This window comes from Cydia amplana, chromosome 19 (genome assembly GCF_948474715.1).
Source record: "Cydia amplana chromosome 19, ilCydAmpl1.1, whole genome shotgun sequence".
NCBI lineage: Eukaryota > Metazoa > Arthropoda > Insecta > Lepidoptera > Tortricidae > Cydia > Cydia amplana.
This window is the reverse complement of record NC_086087.1, coordinates 7,319,917-7,337,211: the sequence shown is the minus strand read 5'-3', so window position 1 is coordinate 7,337,211 and position 17,295 is coordinate 7,319,917. Positions and strand designations below refer to the sequence as shown.

The 17,295-nt window shown below is 38.4% G+C and overlaps 1 protein-coding gene across 1 annotated transcript; it reads left to right on the top strand.

Moving 5' to 3' along the window:
* Positions 1-895: 895 nt before the first annotated feature.
* LOC134657142 (uncharacterized) lies at positions 896-17,196 on the top strand. The gene is made up of 5 exons (XM_063512694.1): positions 896-1,058; positions 1,328-1,484; positions 3,875-3,992; positions 5,808-6,021; positions 17,034-17,196. The coding sequence occupies exons 1-5, from the start codon at positions 896-898 to the stop codon at positions 17,186-17,188; spliced, it is 807 nt and encodes a 268-aa protein (XP_063368764.1). The 3' UTR covers positions 17,189-17,196.
* Positions 17,197-17,295: the final 99 nt, after the last annotated feature.

Sequence of the window (17,295 nt, the reverse complement as noted above, 5' to 3'; positions counted from 1 at the left end):
CTTTCTAAGAAAGTAATGGAATCAGTTAAAATATTCATAAAGATTAAAAAAAAAACAACATAAATTAAAGAAATCTATTTTGATTAATTTAAGAACCTTGCGAAAAAAAAGTTTGATACTTTTAGAATGTCTCAAAACAGGGTCATTAGCCTACTTTCATAAAATAACCTCAACAACGCTCGATGTTGGTTATCATTTCCGTAAGTTTACTTTTTCTAAAAATAATCTGGTTATTATAGCGCTAAATATAGAAAATATGCAAACTGTAATTTACAGTATCCATCCAAGGAAATTACTTTTTAATATATGTAGCGTCCCCACTCACATTACATAAAGTGACATTCTATGGAACTACGTAGACAAAAGTACAAACTACACTAGTAAATTCATCATTCAAAGACAATTTCAGTATGGTGGTTTGTTTACATAGTTGGCATGTTCCATATAATGACACTTTAGGCCGCAGTAGCACTACTGAGTTATATCCTACATTATTTAATATGTTTATCCCTTCAACCTCAACTTTTATATACCATTTAATGTATGAGGAGGTTGTCTACAATAATAGTACGGGAGCGCCTACAAGCGGTGACCGCGAGTTATCTTATTTTAGGTAGTAATTCTAATGCGAGTTGTCATGTAATTAAGGTAATCTGTGCTAGGAGGCTTCTATTTATATTTGTCGTAAATCACTTTCAACCAGTTCCTTAACCCGATCAATATGCCAAACACCTAACGGTTCTTTTATATATAGGTACCTCCGTAAGCTTATAACCGGAAACCCTGTCAAAATGAATCACATGATCATCGTTTCTTAAAAGGAGACTCTTTTATTAGAGTTAAGTAGTCGAAAACTAAATTTAGTTACGCGCGGACATTTAATTTGGAATCAAACATGACGAATTTTTTGGGAAATTATTTTTTACAACATAATCCTAATACTTTGCATAATGTAAGGAAGAAGTGTAATTTGGAAAAGCCTTTGGCAATGGAGCAGGCTATTGATTTATTAGAAGATTGGATCCAAAAGCAGGATCATTTTGTGAAAAAAGATTTCCGTAAGTTGAACAATTCTGTTTGTCTGTTAGTTCATGGCCTAGACAATTCAACCATAAGTATCGGGAGTAATTGTATAAAACTTGAATTCACATTGTAGGTAGACGTATTTATTTTTTACGGATGTTTTGATTTTGAATTACATTTTCGAAATAACATTTTTGAAGTAAAACAAAATGGGAAATAAAGTAACATTTTATGCTAATATACATTTTTGTTGATTTGAAGGAAAAATAATTTAAAGCAAATTTTATTTTATTAACTTACACAGATAGGGGATATTTGGAACGTGTGATAATTTCTACAAAAGGATCCATAGAGAAAGCCAAGACGAGAGTGGACAAGATATGCACCATGAGAACAATGTTGCCGCATCTCTTCGAGAAATGTGATGTGAAAAGGGATTTTCCCAAGTTACACGAAACCTAGTAAGTGCTGCCAATGTTAATATTTGGGTGGATCAACTTTTTAGGGTTCCGTAGCCAAATGGCAAAAAACGGAACCCTTATAGATTCGTCATGTCTGTCTGTCTGTCCGTCTGTCTGTCCGTCCGTATGTCACAGCCACTTTTCTCCGAAACTATAAGAACTATACTGTTGAAACTTGGTAAGTAGATGTATTCTGTAAACCGCATTAAGATTTTCACACAAAAATAGAAAAAAAACAATAAATTTTTGGGGTTCCCCATACTTCGAACTGAAACTCAAAAATTTTTTTTTCATCAAACCCATACGTGTGGGGTATCTATGGATAGGTCTTCAAAAATGATATTGAGGTTTCTAATATTATTTTTTTCTAAACTGAATAGTTTGCGCGAGAGACACTTCCAAAGTGGTAAAATGTGTGTCCCCCCCCCCGTAACTTCTAAAATAACAGAATGATAAAACTAAAAAAAATATATGATGTACCATGTAAACTTCCACCGAAAATTGGTTTGAACGAGATCTAGTAAGTAGTTTTTTTTTATACGTCATAAATTGCCTAAATACGGAACCCTTCATGGGCGAGTCCGACTCGCACTTGGCCGCTTTTTTTTGCGTTGTTATTCTGTCCCGTTGCCCAAGGGACAATATTTGTACAGATATTGTTTCATATTCTTATGGCTTAAAAATACCTCAAAAAATCATGTTTGGTATATTTGTGGGTCGAAAGCACTACGAGTAAATAAATGAGTTAAATGACACCAAAAAGTAGATACGCCCTATAGGGCTTTAAATGCAGGCCTCGATTCTACGCGCTAAATTGAGCTACTTTTACTATGGGACACCGAAATCGAGTTTTTTTAGCTTTTCCATGGAAAACATCGACATCTGATCAGCAAAAATGTAAAAGCCAAAATGTAAAAAAGCTTCGGGGTTGGTCCCATAGTCAAAGTAGCTCAGTGTAGCGAATAGATGCGAACCCTGCATTTAAAGCCCCATTTTTGGAGACACGCTGTATAAATTATTGATTTCTTGGGCCTCTGGTTCCACTGGTCTTCTTACGTTAGTAATATAATATAACTAAGATACCTAAAGGAACTTCAATCTTGGCGGACGTAACCCTGACCGTGGCATTGAGATGACATTGTTTATAACCGCATAAAATTAGATTTGCTTATTTAAGAGATTCTATTAATAAACATGAAATACCAATTGAACATCCTAAAACCAGTCTTCATGCATAAATATGTATGTACAATTTCTTTCCATAAAGATTGATGCTGTTCATTATATAAATGATCACTTTAACATACCTAGTTGGTATTGGTAGTGACCCCGTTTGCGACGCTTGTTCCTGGGTTCAAGTATTTGTGAGTTTAGTAGAAATATTTTGTTCCCGTGTTGATGTTGATGATGATCCTTCCGGCCGATTTCGGCCATGGCGACCACTACGTCTCCCGTTCCCGTGTTAATTATTGTGTGCAATTATATTTATCACTATCCTAATGTATCCCAACCATGAATCTAGTAGGTATATAACTGGTTCTGGCATGAGGGGTGGAGGGAAATGACCGAACAGGATAGTCTTATGTATCTTTCAGTAGGAGTAGCAGCGAAACCGCTATTATTGTTTGTCCTTGTCAGAGTCTCACAATTTTTTTATTCCCCACAGTAAATTAGTATGGATTATGGTGGGCAATAAATAAATTTGACAAATCATAGTGTCGCATTGCGTATGTTTTGTCCCTCACGGAGGCACGCGTATACCACTTCTATAGGATCTATGATCCTAACGGTGTTCGCAAAAGGATCATACATTTAATTGAAACCGGTTCTGTCCAGATCAATGTCACCTAAAATAATCCAGTCAAACACTTGTATTTTTTGTTAACCGACGGAAAAAAACGGAGGAGGTTCTCAAATCGACGCGTATATATATTTTTATGTATGACCACGCATAACTTTTTACAGAGTAGTTCGATTTTGATAATTATTTTTTTATTGGAAAGGGTATATCTCGAAGTTGTTCCCATATAAATTTGGAAAAAAAATCCAACCTTAAGGGTAAGAAAATAGGAAACTAAAAATGGAAAAATAAAAACTTTTTACAAAAATAAAATAAAACCGACTCCAAAAAGGATGAAATAAAATATTATTGAAGTCTATGCGTTACCAACTGATATGTTTGAAGTCGGTGCCAAGCCAAGTAGTAACAATACTAGTCAAAAATAATCAGCTTTATGGCTATAAATCCCATTTTTGACTGGTATTGTTACTACTTGGCTTGGCACCGACTTCAAACATATCAGTTGGTAACGCATAGACTTCAACAATATTTTATTACAAATCGTTTTTAATCATGACATTACATTTTAAAAGAAAATTTCGTTTTACAGCATAAACCTCCACATGCCAAAATTAACGGACGATAACAACAGAATATACATAGCAAAAGTGACAGCCAAAAGTCTCACACCAGACATATTTTTAGAAGCTTATCAACATTCTGTGATTGTAAGTATATGGTGCATTATCTATGAAAAGGGACCTCATTGTCGATGACGCTTACCTACGCCGCACAGCGTCGCGCGGCATTGTATTTATATCGGAGCATCGTTAATAGCGTAACTGCCATCGACTATAAGGTCCCTTTTCATAGATAACGTCGCATAAAAGTTTTCAATGCTCCAAATTAAACCTAAATTTTTTTTTTGTGTCATACTACATATTGAGAGATTTATCAATTAGGTATTTAAGTTTTCAATACTTTTTAGAAATTAATTATTTAAGTCATAATTACTTTCCAGCTCCTACAGAAAAATTCTATAGGAGTAGGAGGAGGAGTCCTTTAACAGTTTCTTTTTACACATTTTTTTAACCACATTAATGTGTTTAGAACAAAACTATGGAACAAAAACACCATATTATTTTAAAAAAAACTGACAACTAAGAAATCGCCAAAATTATTCAATAAGTATTTTTTATACCTACTAAATTATATACCTACTTACAGAAGGTATGAACTGGTATTGATGAACTAAAATCCTGTTTATTATTAAGCAAATTTTTATGGCGATAAGTAAGATAGCCCCGACAATTTTTAATGATACAACCTGTCGTGCAGATCAATTGAAAGAAATCAATTAAATAATATGCGTTTCTACATTTTTTATGGATAAACTATACTGTGATAAATAAAAACTTATTCAACCGGTTTATTTTGCGAGTTTTTTAATAATGTTACGAGTAAGTTTAATTTAAAATATCGAGTGAAGATCATGTTATATAATCAATATAATTATTCAATTGTCAAACTGTTTCCAATGTCACTTATAATTGTTAAAAGAGGTGGGGCATGTTTACTTAGGAATATAATTATCTATTGGTGTTTAAAACGTATAGCGTAGTGTAATCATACATACATACATATAATCACGCCTATTTCCCGTAGGGTAGGCAGAGACCACGAATTTCCACTTGCTACGATCCTGACAGTGTAAAAAATTATGTTCTATTATTATTTATAATTTTTTTAATTATTATTTATAATTTTAATTATTAACTTAATTATAATAAATTACATTTTTACTTTTTTAGCTCTCCGAGTACATGAAACTGCATGATTATTCCCATGGGTGTCACGTGATTGGTGACTTCCGAGACGTGAATATTATGGAAATGCTCAGTCACATAAATTTGATCGAATTTCGTAATATCATTACTTTGTATTTGGTAAGTTAAGATAAGATAAGATAAAAAAATCGGCATATTTAAACAAACATAAACACACTTTATACCGTCACTGAAAAGGTATCCATTGAGCTTGCAGCAGCACTTGGTAAGTAAAGGTAACATTCGGATCGCGACTACAGTAGCGTTACTATTGACTCCGCTGCAAGAAAGGTTTATAATCCGGAATTACCAGATTGCTGCTCCTCTTATACTAAATTGCAACATTTGGAACCTCCACTGCACACTCTTAGGCGATGAATTCAGGGATAAAAAGTAATCTATGTCCTCTTGCTTCTTAAATTGTTTTTGCACCAAACGTTCATTAAAATCCGACCTCTCGTTTTTGATATTTGTACTGGTTCATTGTATACCTACAAAAAACAGCGTGCTTTTTCAGTACAATCTAAATAAGAAGTCATACGTCATATTCAAATCATTAAAAAAATTAAAGCGCCTGTCAGCTAGTGATTGCAATAATGCATGTAACTGCATTTTTGCAATCACTAGTTGACAGGCGTTTTTTTTTTGACTGAAAAATTTATATTACTAGTAGGATCAAATTATTAAATTAAGTACTTTTAATTTTTATTGTTCCAGGAAGGTTATGGATTCGGTGTAAAGGGCATATACTTGCTTTCGACGTCAAAATTGATATACACCTTCATAAATATGGTTAAACCGTTTATAAGCGCCAAAATTGCTGATCGCATAAGGGTCCTAAAAGACGTGGAGTCTTTACAAGACTATCTACCCAAACATTTGTTACCAGAAGATTACGGTGGATCACAAAAATCACTGTTGACATTATATGGTAAGGATAATTTAGTTCATGGTAAACTTGACAATATCGATTTTAATCTTAGCAGCAGTCATGTAGAGAGAATGCGAAACAAAGTAAAAACGTAGGTAGATATAGATGGTCAAATCAATTTGTCAGTAAACAGGAACCAAAAAAACTATACTCATCCTTTTCTTTTGGATGCTAGTACTAGTGTAAGACAAAGATAGAATGATTCTCTCTGTCTATGTTTGAAATGGGACAGCCCTTTGACACACTATAATATTATGCTACCGCGCAATATAAATAACTAGCTGTTGCCCGCGACTTCGTACCCGTGGATTAGTATATTTTCCCCATACAAACTATAGGGGATGAATTTTAAAAAATCCTTTCTTAGTGGACCCCTAGACCTTATAAGGAACCTACTTGCCAAATTTGGACTTTCTAGTCCCAGCGGTTTGGGCTGTGCGTTGATTTAAGTCAGTCAGTCAGGTCTTTCACGTTTATTTATTTAATCGTATGGCATATTGTCAGTCGTTTATAGGCTTATGGTTAAACCCTGCATCCATTGGATAACGTCGCCGTCAAGGGTGAACAAGTCTGCTGGATCTCCGTCGTATTTACGTAGCGCGCAGTCTCGAATGATATGCGCGACATCCTGCTCCGCAGCACCGCACTCACACCTCGGAGACTCCACCCAGCCGCATTTGTGCAGGAACGCTCGTGAGCGTCCACAACCGGTTCTTAGTCTATTCAGCTGACACCATTCTTTTCTAGGCATTAAAAAGCCAGGTGGTTTCACTGTAGGGTTGATAATAGCGCCCAGGCTTTCGGGAGGCTTGTCTCTCCACTCCTTTTCCCACATTGTAGATGTGTTGAACTGACAGTTGATCAGAGTCTTTCACGTTTATATATATAGATAACTAGCTGTTGCCCGCGACTTCGTACGCGTGGATTTGTATATTGGTGGTTATATATTCTATATTAGCTTAGAACATTATGCAGAAAACGATAGCAGTAGGGACTGCAGTTAATCATTTGTTAATTATTATACACAACCTGGCTACGAAGTTTCAAGCCCCTAACTGAATAAAATTGTTCTCGATATAATCCCTCTCAACCCCCAGCATATTTTCAAGTCCACTATTTAGTAAAACCTACTACCTAACTACCTATTTACGAAGTTTGAAGTTCCTAGCTTTAAATAAAATTTGAACTCTCTACCAACTTTCAACCCCTTCTTAAACCTTTTAGGGGATGAATTTTTAAAAAAGCTGAAATTACTTATTATGTATTATAATAATATGCCTTTATACAACGATTCAAGCCCCGCACTCAAAAAAATGTTTGACCTCCATACAAATTTTCAACCCCTTTTTTACCAACTTGAGGGAAGAATTTTCAACAATGCCGAAATTACTTTTCTTGTATTCTAATAATATGTCTTTATACAAAGATTCAAGTCCCGCACACAAAAATGTTTGATCTCCATACAAACTTTCAACCCCTTTTTCACCACCTTCGGGGATGAATTTTCAAAAACGCTGAAATAACTTTTCTTGTATTCTAATAATATGCCTTTATACAAAGATTCAAGTCCCGCACTAAAAAAAAATTTTTGATCTCCATACAAACTTTCAACCCCTATTTAATCCCTTTCAAGGGATGAATTTTTAAAAACGCTGAAATTACTTTTCTTGTATTCTTATAGTATGCCCTTGTACAAAGATTCAAGTCCCGCACTCAAAAAAATATTTGATGTGCATACAAACTTTCAACCCCTTTTTCACCACCTTGAGGGATGAATTTTCCAAAACGCTGAAATTAGTTTTCTTCTCTTTTATTATAATACCTTTTTACGAAGTTTCAAGTTCCTAGCTTACAATAAAATTTGAACCCCAAGACAAACTTTCATCCCCTTTTTAACCCCCTTAGGGGTTGAATTTCCAAAAAACGTCCCATAGCTTTTTTTGTAATCGGCTATTATGCCTTTCTAAGAAGTTTCAAAGCATTTGTAATGGATTCAAACTTTCAACCCCTTTTTAACCATTTTATGGCATGAATTTTTAAAAACGCTGAAATCACTTTTCTTGTATTCTAATAATATGCCTCTGTACAAAGATTCAAGCCCGTTCTCACAAAAATGTTTGAACTCCATACAAAATTTCAACCCCTTTTTCACCACCTTGAGATATAAATTTTCAAAAACGCTGAAATTTTTTTTTTCGTTTTAATACCTTTTTATGAAGTTTCAAGTTCCTAGCTTAAAATAAAATTTGTACCCTGTACAAACTTTCAACCCCTTTTTAAACCTGTTAGGGGATGAATTTTACAAAACGCTGAAATTACTTGTATTATCTTCTAATAATATCCTCAAATACAAAGATTCAAGTCCCGCGCTCGAAAAAATTTTTGATATCCATACAAACTTTCAACCCCTCTTTCGTCACCTTAGGGGGATGAATTTTCAAAAACACTGAAATTAGTTTTCTTGTGTTTAAATTTAATATCTTTTTGCAAATTTTCAAGTTCCTACCTTAAAATAAAATTTGCACCCCAAGACGAACTTTCATCCCCTTTTTAAATCCCTTAGGGGTTTGAACTTCCAAAAACGTTGCAATTACCTTATTTTGTAATCGGCTATCATGCCTTTCTAAGAAGTTTCAAAGCATTTGTTATGGATTCAAACTTTTAACCCCTTTTTTACCACTTTACGGGATGAATTTTCAAAAACGCAGAAATTTGTTTTCTTGTATTTTAATAATATATCTTTTTACGAACTTTCAAGTACCTAGCTTAAAATAAAATTTGAACCACATACAAACTTTCAACCTCTTTTTAACCCTGTTAGGGGATGAATTTTACAAAACGCTGAAATCACTTTTCCTGTCTTTTCATTATATGCCCAAATACAAAGATTCCAGTCCCGCGCTCGAAAAAATGTTTGATATCCATACAAACTTTCAACCCTTTTTTCACCACCTTAGGGGATGAACTTTCAAAAACGCTGAAATTAGTTTTCTTGCATTTTAATAATATATCTTTTTACGAACTTTCAAGTACCTAGCTTAAAATAAAATTTGAACCACATACAAACTTTCAACCTCTTTTTAACCCTGTTAGGGGATGAATTTTACAAAACGCTGAAATTACTTTTCCTGTCTATTAATAATATCCCCAAATACAAAGATTCCAGTCCCGCGCTCGAAAAAATGTTTGATATCCATACAAACTTTCAACCCTTTTTTCACCACCTTAGGGGATGAATTTTCAAAAACGCTGAAATTATTTTTCTTGTATTTTAATAATATATCTTTTTACGAACTTTCAAGTACCTAGCTTAAAATAAAATTTGAACCACATACAAACTTTCAACCTCTTTTTAACCCTGTTAGGGGATGAATTTTACAAAAGGCTGAAATTACTTTTCTTGTCTTTTATTAACATCCCCAAATACAAAGATTCAAGTCCCGCGCTCGAAAAAATGTTTGATATCCATACAAAATTTCAACCCTTTTTTCACCACCTTAGGGGATGAATTTTCAAAAACGCTGAAATTAGTTTTCTTGTATTTAAATTTAATATCTATTTGCAAAGTTTCAAGTTCCTAGCTTAAAATGAAATTTGCACCCCAAGACGAACTTTCATCCCCTTTTTAACCCCCTTAGGGGTTGAATTTCCAAAAACGTCGCATTTACTTTATTTTGTAATCGGCTATTATGCCTTTCTAAGAAGTTTCAAAGCATTTGTAATGGATTCAATCTTTCAACCCCTTTTTAACCCTGTTAGGGGATGAATTTTCAAAAACGCTGAAATTACTTTTCTTGTCATATAATAATATCCCCATATACAAAGTTTCAAGTCCCACACTCACAAAAATATTTGATCTCCATACAAACTTTCAACCCTTTTTTCACCACCTTAGGGGATGAATTTTCTAAAACGCTGAAAGTATTTTTTTTGTATTTTAATAATATATCTTTTTACGGACTTTCAAGTACCTAGCTTAAAATAAAATTTGAACCACATACAAACTTTCAACCTCTTTTTAACCCTGTTAGGGGATGAATTTTACAAAAGGCTGAAATTACTTTTCTTGTCTTTTAATAATATCCCCAAATACAAAGATTCAAGTCCCGCGCTCGAAAAAATGTTTGATATCCATACAAACTTTCAACCCTTTTTTCACCACCTTAGGGGATGAATTTTCAAAAACGCTGAAATTAGTTTTCTTGTATTTAAATTTAATATCTATTTGCAAAGTTTCAAGTTCCTAGCTTAAAATGAAATTTGCACCCCAAGACGAACTTTCATCCCCTTTTTAACCCCCTTAGGGGTTGAATTTCCAAAAACGTCGCATTTACTTTATTTTGTAATCGGCTATTATGCCTTTCTAAGAAGTTTCAAAGCATTTGTAATGGATTCAATCTTTCAACCCCTTTTTAACCCTGTTAGGGGATGAATTTTCAAAAACGCTGAAATTACTTTTCTTGTCATATAAGAATATCCCCATATACAAAGTTTCAAGTCCCACACTCACAAAAATATTTGATCTCCATACAAACTTTCAACCCCTTTTTCACCACCTTGGGGGATGAATTTTCAAAAACGCTGAAATTAGTTTTCTTGTTTTTTAATATAATACATTTTTACAAAGTTTTAAATTCCTAGCTTAAAATAAAACTTGTACCCCATACAACCTTTCATCCCCTTTTTAACCCCCTTAGGGGTTGAATTTTTCAAAATCGCTTCTTATCTCTTGTACACTTTATAAATGCAACCTAGTGTGCAAATTTCAACTTTCTAGCTTTTGTAGTTTCGGCTCTGCGTTGATGAATCAGTCAGTCAGTCAGTCAGTCAGGACACTTGCATTTATATATATAGATAATAAATCCGTTTATTTAAGACAACATAGGTCCAACACAATCATATTACAATGTAAAAAGCCGAATTAGTTATATGCATTGTCAAGTTCAATATTTCGTGTTTTTGGCATTTTACATGTGAATAATGTATCTTTTTTGTTCCATCACAGGACGTACAATAAAACAAGTAAATTTAATAAACAATAGTCAATTTAAGAACTGAGTCTCGGGGTAGCCTCATTGTCTCGGGGTAGCCTCATAGTCTCGGGGTAGCCTCATTCCCTAGAGACCGCGTCCCCAGGTGGCGGATAGGGGAACGCTCGGCAGATATGTCGGGCAGGAGGGAAATAAAATACCTCCCGCGGACCACAAGGTCGGAGATGGACACTCCGTAATAAAACCTCACCTGTAGGCTTCTCCGACATACTCAAGAGTCTAGGCTACTGGTGTACTGCGCGCCTAGGTTGGGACGTGCAGTAGAGATGGTGGCGGAAGAACCTCTTGGTCAACGGCGGCTCTCAAGTCTTCCAGGAAGGCTACAACCTTAGCGTCAGGTGGCAACCGGCTGTAAAAACGAATAGCCAACACTCAATCTTCTAATCATGCAAAGTACAAATAATAGAGGAACGATAACCACTAGGGCGTACCCCACAAGCGACGACAGCAGCGACCGAAATTCTACGAATACTAGGGCGTACCCCCGAAGCGACGGCAAAGTCAAGAGGGCCCCCCAACAAATTCCCAAAATGCGAATAGCAAGCTGGAATGTGGGCTCGATGACAGGACGAAGCGCTGAGCTGAGTGAAGCTTTATATCGTAGACGCATCAACATCTGCTGCATCCAGGAAACGAGATGGAAAGGGTCAAAGTCACGCAATATTGGGCACAATTATAAACTCGTGTACCACGGAACACGCCCACGAAACGGAGTTGGGATAGCCGTAGATCAGGATTTCCAGGAGCGCATAGTAGAGGTGAACAGGATTAACGACCGCTTGATGTCGATCAAGTTCGCCATCGACAGCCAACCATGTATGAATGTCATATGTGCATACGCTCCACAAATCGGCTGCTCTAATTCGGAGAAAGAGCAATTCTGGGAAGAGATCAACGAACTGATACAAGCCATCCCAAGCAGCGAATCCAAGTACATATGCGGCGATCTTAATGGCCATGTCGGTGAACGAACCATTAATTTCCAAAGAATACATGGCAACAATGGATATGGTCACAGCAACTCGCAAGGAGAGTGCATTTTGGAGTTTGCGCTCACTCACGATCTAGCAATTGTCAACAGTTTCTTTTCTAAGCCATCGAAACATCTTATAACTTATAAAAGCGGCGGAGCCTGCAGTCAGATAGACTACATTCTGGCAGACCGTGATCGACTAAAAACTTTCAGAGACTGCAAGGTTATCCCCGGAGAGCCTTTAACTTCACAACACCGTCTACTAGTGGCTGAATTTGTAACTCCTAGGCCAATCAAGGTGAAAAAAGACAAATCCGTTAAAACCCGCTGGCACAAACTAGAAAGGGAAGAAGGACTCGAACTGTGCAAAGACGTTGCCGAGTATATTCACATGACAGTGGAGACTGAGGGAGCGGCCAACGAAACGTGGAGTAACTTCCAATCATACTGTGGCAAAAAAGCCAGGCAATATCTCGGTGTATCCAAAGGTGCTATTAATGGTAACAAGGACACAAGCTGGTGGAACGAAGAGGTCAAAGAGAAGTTGGAAGTCAAGAAAACACTATTCAAGAAATGGCAGGCTACTCAAGACCAACATGACCTGGGAATATACAAAATTGCAAAGAGAACTGCAAAGCGTGCTGTGGCGCAGGCCAGGGCTATGTCCAAAGATGACTTTTACGCAAAATTGGAGGCTGCCTCGAACGACAAAGATATCTTTAAACTCGCGAAACAAAGACACAGGAATAGTCAGGATACAAAATGCATCAAGTTTATTAAAAACGAACAAGGCCAGCTGCTTACATCCAACGAGGAGATCAATCACCGATGGAAAGCATATTACTCAAAATTACTCAATGAAACTTTTCCAAGAGAGGATCCCCAGGAGTATCCAGCTATAGAGGGTTCAATACCATGCATAACACCTGAGGAGGTATTCGCATCGATTAAGTTGATGTCTAACAATAAAGCCGCTGGCCCGGACGATATTCCTGCCGAGTTCTGGAAGAAAATGGGAGATGAAGGGGTCAAGTTCCTAACTAAGCTGTTCAACAGAATTCTGAGCGATGGTATACCTGATGAATGGAGAAGAAGCTTCTTAGTCCCATTTTACAAAAATAAGGGCGACATTAGACTTTGTGGCAATTATAGAGCCATAAAGCTTATATCACACACCTTCAAAATGTGGGAAAGGATAATAAACAGAAGACTGCTCCAACTCACTAACGTGTCTGAAAATCAGTGCGGATTTGTCGCGGGCAAATCAACAACCGATGCCATACACTCGGTCAGAATCCTGATGGAAAAATATAGAGCTAATAAATCCGACTTACACCTGATATTTATTGACTTAGAGAAAGCTTTCGACCGGGTGCCGAGGGAACTAATTTGGCAAGCTCTCCGAGCACATGGAGTGCCAGAGCATTATATCCACGTCGTCAAGGACATGTACCGAGACGCTACTACAAGAGTGCGAAGCCCAGCCGGGTTAAGCGAAGAGTTCCAAGTGAAAGTCGGTGTCCACCAAGGCTCCGCACTTAGTCCTCTCTTATTCAACCTCGTGATGAACCACCTAACGGCACAGTTACAACGATCTCCACCTTGGGACATCCTCTATGCTGATGACATAGTACTCATAAGTGAAGACTCCAGTACCCTACAACTCATGGTAGAGAGATGGAGAGGTGCACTGGAGAGAGCCGGTCTGCGAGTGAGTAAAGAGAAGTCGGAGTACATGCATTGTAATTTCAGTAGCACCAACAATAGCGCCAGCATCTTCTTACAAAACCATGTGTTGAAAAAGGTTTCCCACTTCAAATACCTCGGTTCTATTATCTGTGATGATGGGTCAATAGACATGGATGTTACCCATCGTATAAACACGGGGTGGATGAAGTGGAGAGAGCTCACGGGTGTGCTCTGTGATAGTAGAATGCCAGTAAGAATCAAGGGCAAAGTATATAAAGCAGCAGTGCGCCCAGCAATGACTTATGGGGCCGAATGCTGGCCACTCAAAAAGCAACACGAAAATAAGATACACTGCGCTGAAATGAAAATGCTCAGGTGGGCAGGCGGCGTTACGAGGCTTGACCATATCAGAAACAATTACGTAAGAGGCAGTTTCAAGGTAAAAGCTATCCAAGAAAAACTCGTAGAGAGCCGATTAAGGTGGTATGGCCATGTGATGCGACGACCAACAGAACACATGACCAAAAAAGTCCTGGATATGGCTGTTGCAGCCCGGGGACCAGGGAGACCCCTGACAACCTGGATGGCAGTTGTAAGAAAAGATATGAAGAATGGAAATCTAAGACCAGAGACGACCCAGGACCGACCGGCCTGGCGACGCATGATTAGAAGGGCCGACCCCAAGTAAATGGGAAGGAGCCAGGCAAAAGAAGAGAATTTAAGAACTGAACGTTCTACGACATTATGCTTTTTTTACAAATATGAACTTTTTTTAAAATAGTCCCCTGGCCTACAAAAATAAATGATTACTGGCAATTACTCTAAGTGTTTCATAAATCATAATCAATAGAACATGTGTATACTTCCAAACTACATACATATGAGTGTATTTTTTTTGTTCATTTATATTGGACCAAGGCCGTAGCTAATAACGATCCGAAAGTTTCTGATGTGAAACGCAAATTAAACGCTGCCTCGAGGTTCAGTAAAAAAGCCATTGCCAGGGCCAAATACGATTACGTCGGCAGAATTGGTGAGAAACTAGCGGGTTACCCCACTGGGAGTCGCGCGTTCTGGTCGCTCGCCAAAGCTGCCGAGGGAAATTTTTGTCAGTCGTCTCTACCACCACTGCGGAAAGCTGATGGTGATCTGGCCCACAGTGCAAAAGAGAAAGCCGATCTGCTTGGTACTCTTTTTGCCTCGAACTCGACCCTGAACGACGACGGTAGCGCCGTGCCGCCCACCACCCCGCGGTGCGCATACTCCATGCCAGAAATCTCATTCACGCAGAGGGATATTCGGCGGGAGTTGCTATCTCTGAACGTCCATAAGTCGAGCGGGCCAGACGGCATACCAGCTCTTGTGCTTAAGCGGTGTGCTCCTGAGTTGTGTCCCGTGTTGGCGCGTCTTTTCACACTCTCTAGCGACAAACGGCATGTTCCATCTTCGTGGAAGACGGCCCTTGTGCACCCTGTGCCTAAAAAGGGCGATAGATCGGACCCATCGAATTACAGGCCTATCGCTATTACCTCCCTTCTCTCCAAGGTCATGGAGCGTATAATTAACGCAAAGCTCCTGAGATACCTAGAAGAACACGATCTGATCAGCGACCACCAGTATGGTTTTCGCCACGGTCGCTCGACTGGTGATCTTCTAGTGTATCTCACACACCGCTGGGCTTCGGCCATTGAGAGTCAAGGCGAGGCATTGGCAGTCAGCCTAGATATAGCGAAGGCATTCGATCGGGTCTGGCATCGGGGTCTCCTGTCGAAGTTACCATGTTATGGATTGCCGGAGGGACTGTGCAAGTGGATCGCTAGCTTTTTGTCCGGCAGACGCATACGAGCTGTAGTAGACGGAAGCTGCTCCGATAGCATGGGCATTAACGCTGGCGTCCCGCAAGGTTCTGTGCTATCCCCAACACTGTTCTTGCTGCACATCAATGACATGTTGTCTATCGACGACATTCATTGCTATGCGGACGACAGTACTGGGGATGCCTTTTACACAGGCCGTGCCAACATCCCTCGTTCTGTGGTGCTTGAGAGTCGTGAAAAGCTTGTGTCGGACATTGAGAACACTCTATGCAGAGTTTCGGTGTGGGGTCGGGACAATTTAGTCCGATTCAACCCCACCAAGACACAAGTTTGCGCCTTCACCGCTAAGAAAACCCCATTTACTGTGGTCCCACAGTTCCAAGGCACAGCCCTTACCATGTCAGGGAGTATTGGGATCCTTGGTGTCGACATCTCCAGTGACGTCCAATTCCGTAGCCACCTGGAAGGTAAGGCTAAGCTGGCATCGAAAAAACTCGGTGTGCTCAATAAAGCGAGGCGATACTTTACTCCGGGGCAAAGACTGCTGCTTTATAAATCGCAAGTCAGACCCCATATGGAGTACTGCTGTCACCTTTGGGCAGGAGCACCTGGATGCCAGCTTGGACCCTTCGACTTAATCCAAAGGCGCGCTGTACGAATCGTCGATGATCCCAAACTCACAAGCGGTACTGAACCTTTAAGTCTGAGGAGAGACCTTGCCTCCTTATGTGTGTTCTACCGCTTGTACAATGGGCTGTGCTCTGAAGAATTGTTTGACATGATGCCAACGGCAGCTTTCTATCACCGCACCGCTCGCCATCGGCAGGGTGTTCATCCACACACCCTAGAACCTAAATGGTCGCGTACTGTGCGGTTTAAGAGGAATTTCCTCCCGCGGACGCTCCGGCTGTGGAATGAGCTCCCTTCCGAGGTTTTCCCGAGGGTCTACGATATGGGGTTCTTCAAAAAAGGAGTGTACAGGTTTTTAAAAAAAGGTCGGCAACGCGCATGTAACACCTCTGGAGTTGCAGGCGTCCATAGGCTACGGTGACTGCTTACCATCAGGCGGCCCGTATGCTTGTTTGCCACCTATGTGGTATTAAAAAAAAAATAGGCAACCTAAAAACCGTATATGAATCGACGGTTTGGTAAAATGTCACAATACTTTAGACACTCTTAGATATGTTAAAATGACATCGAAAATCTTAACATCGACAATACCTAATGTAACCCGAGGCATTGTTATAGGTACCTACTAACTAATATATTTATTAAAACCATAAACATAATTAATAACAAACTTACAATAAAAAGTACCTAACCTAAAATTATAACTAACTACAAAACTAAAACGAATACCTAAAAAATAAATAAAAATAATTTGGGTGACCTAGCCCAATATGTATATATTAGGCTAGATCACCCAGGTTCGATCCCTGTGGAATCCCTTTTGACTAATATTAAATATCGTGTTAATTGCAGATGAATGGGTCGAAGAACTATCAACGGAGAAGCACGTGGCCTATACAAAGGAAATGAGGCTCGCACGCACCAATGAGGCGCTCAGGCGAAAAGACAAATGTCAAGAAGACTACCTAGGAATGCCGGGGACTTTTAAAATTCTAAGCATTGACTGAATTATGTACGAATATCATCTGTCTTAAGTAGTAATGTCATTTCTAGTATCATTACTTTGACATAACTCCAATACTGACGGAAATTATTTAAAGAAACTTCATTACTT

Excerpts from the sequence above, each read along its gene's own strand:
- LOC134657142 (XM_063512694.1), top strand. The coding sequence starts at position 896 with ATGACGAATTTTTTGGGAAATTATTTTTTACAACATAATCCTAATACT. Across the intron at positions 1,059-1,327 it reads TTTTGTGAAAAAAGATTTCC|ATAGGGGATATTTGGAACGT; the intron begins GTAAGTTGAACA and ends TAACTTACACAG. Across the intron at positions 1,485-3,874 it reads CCCAAGTTACACGAAACCTA|CATAAACCTCCACATGCCAA; the intron begins GTAAGTGCTGCC and ends TTCGTTTTACAG.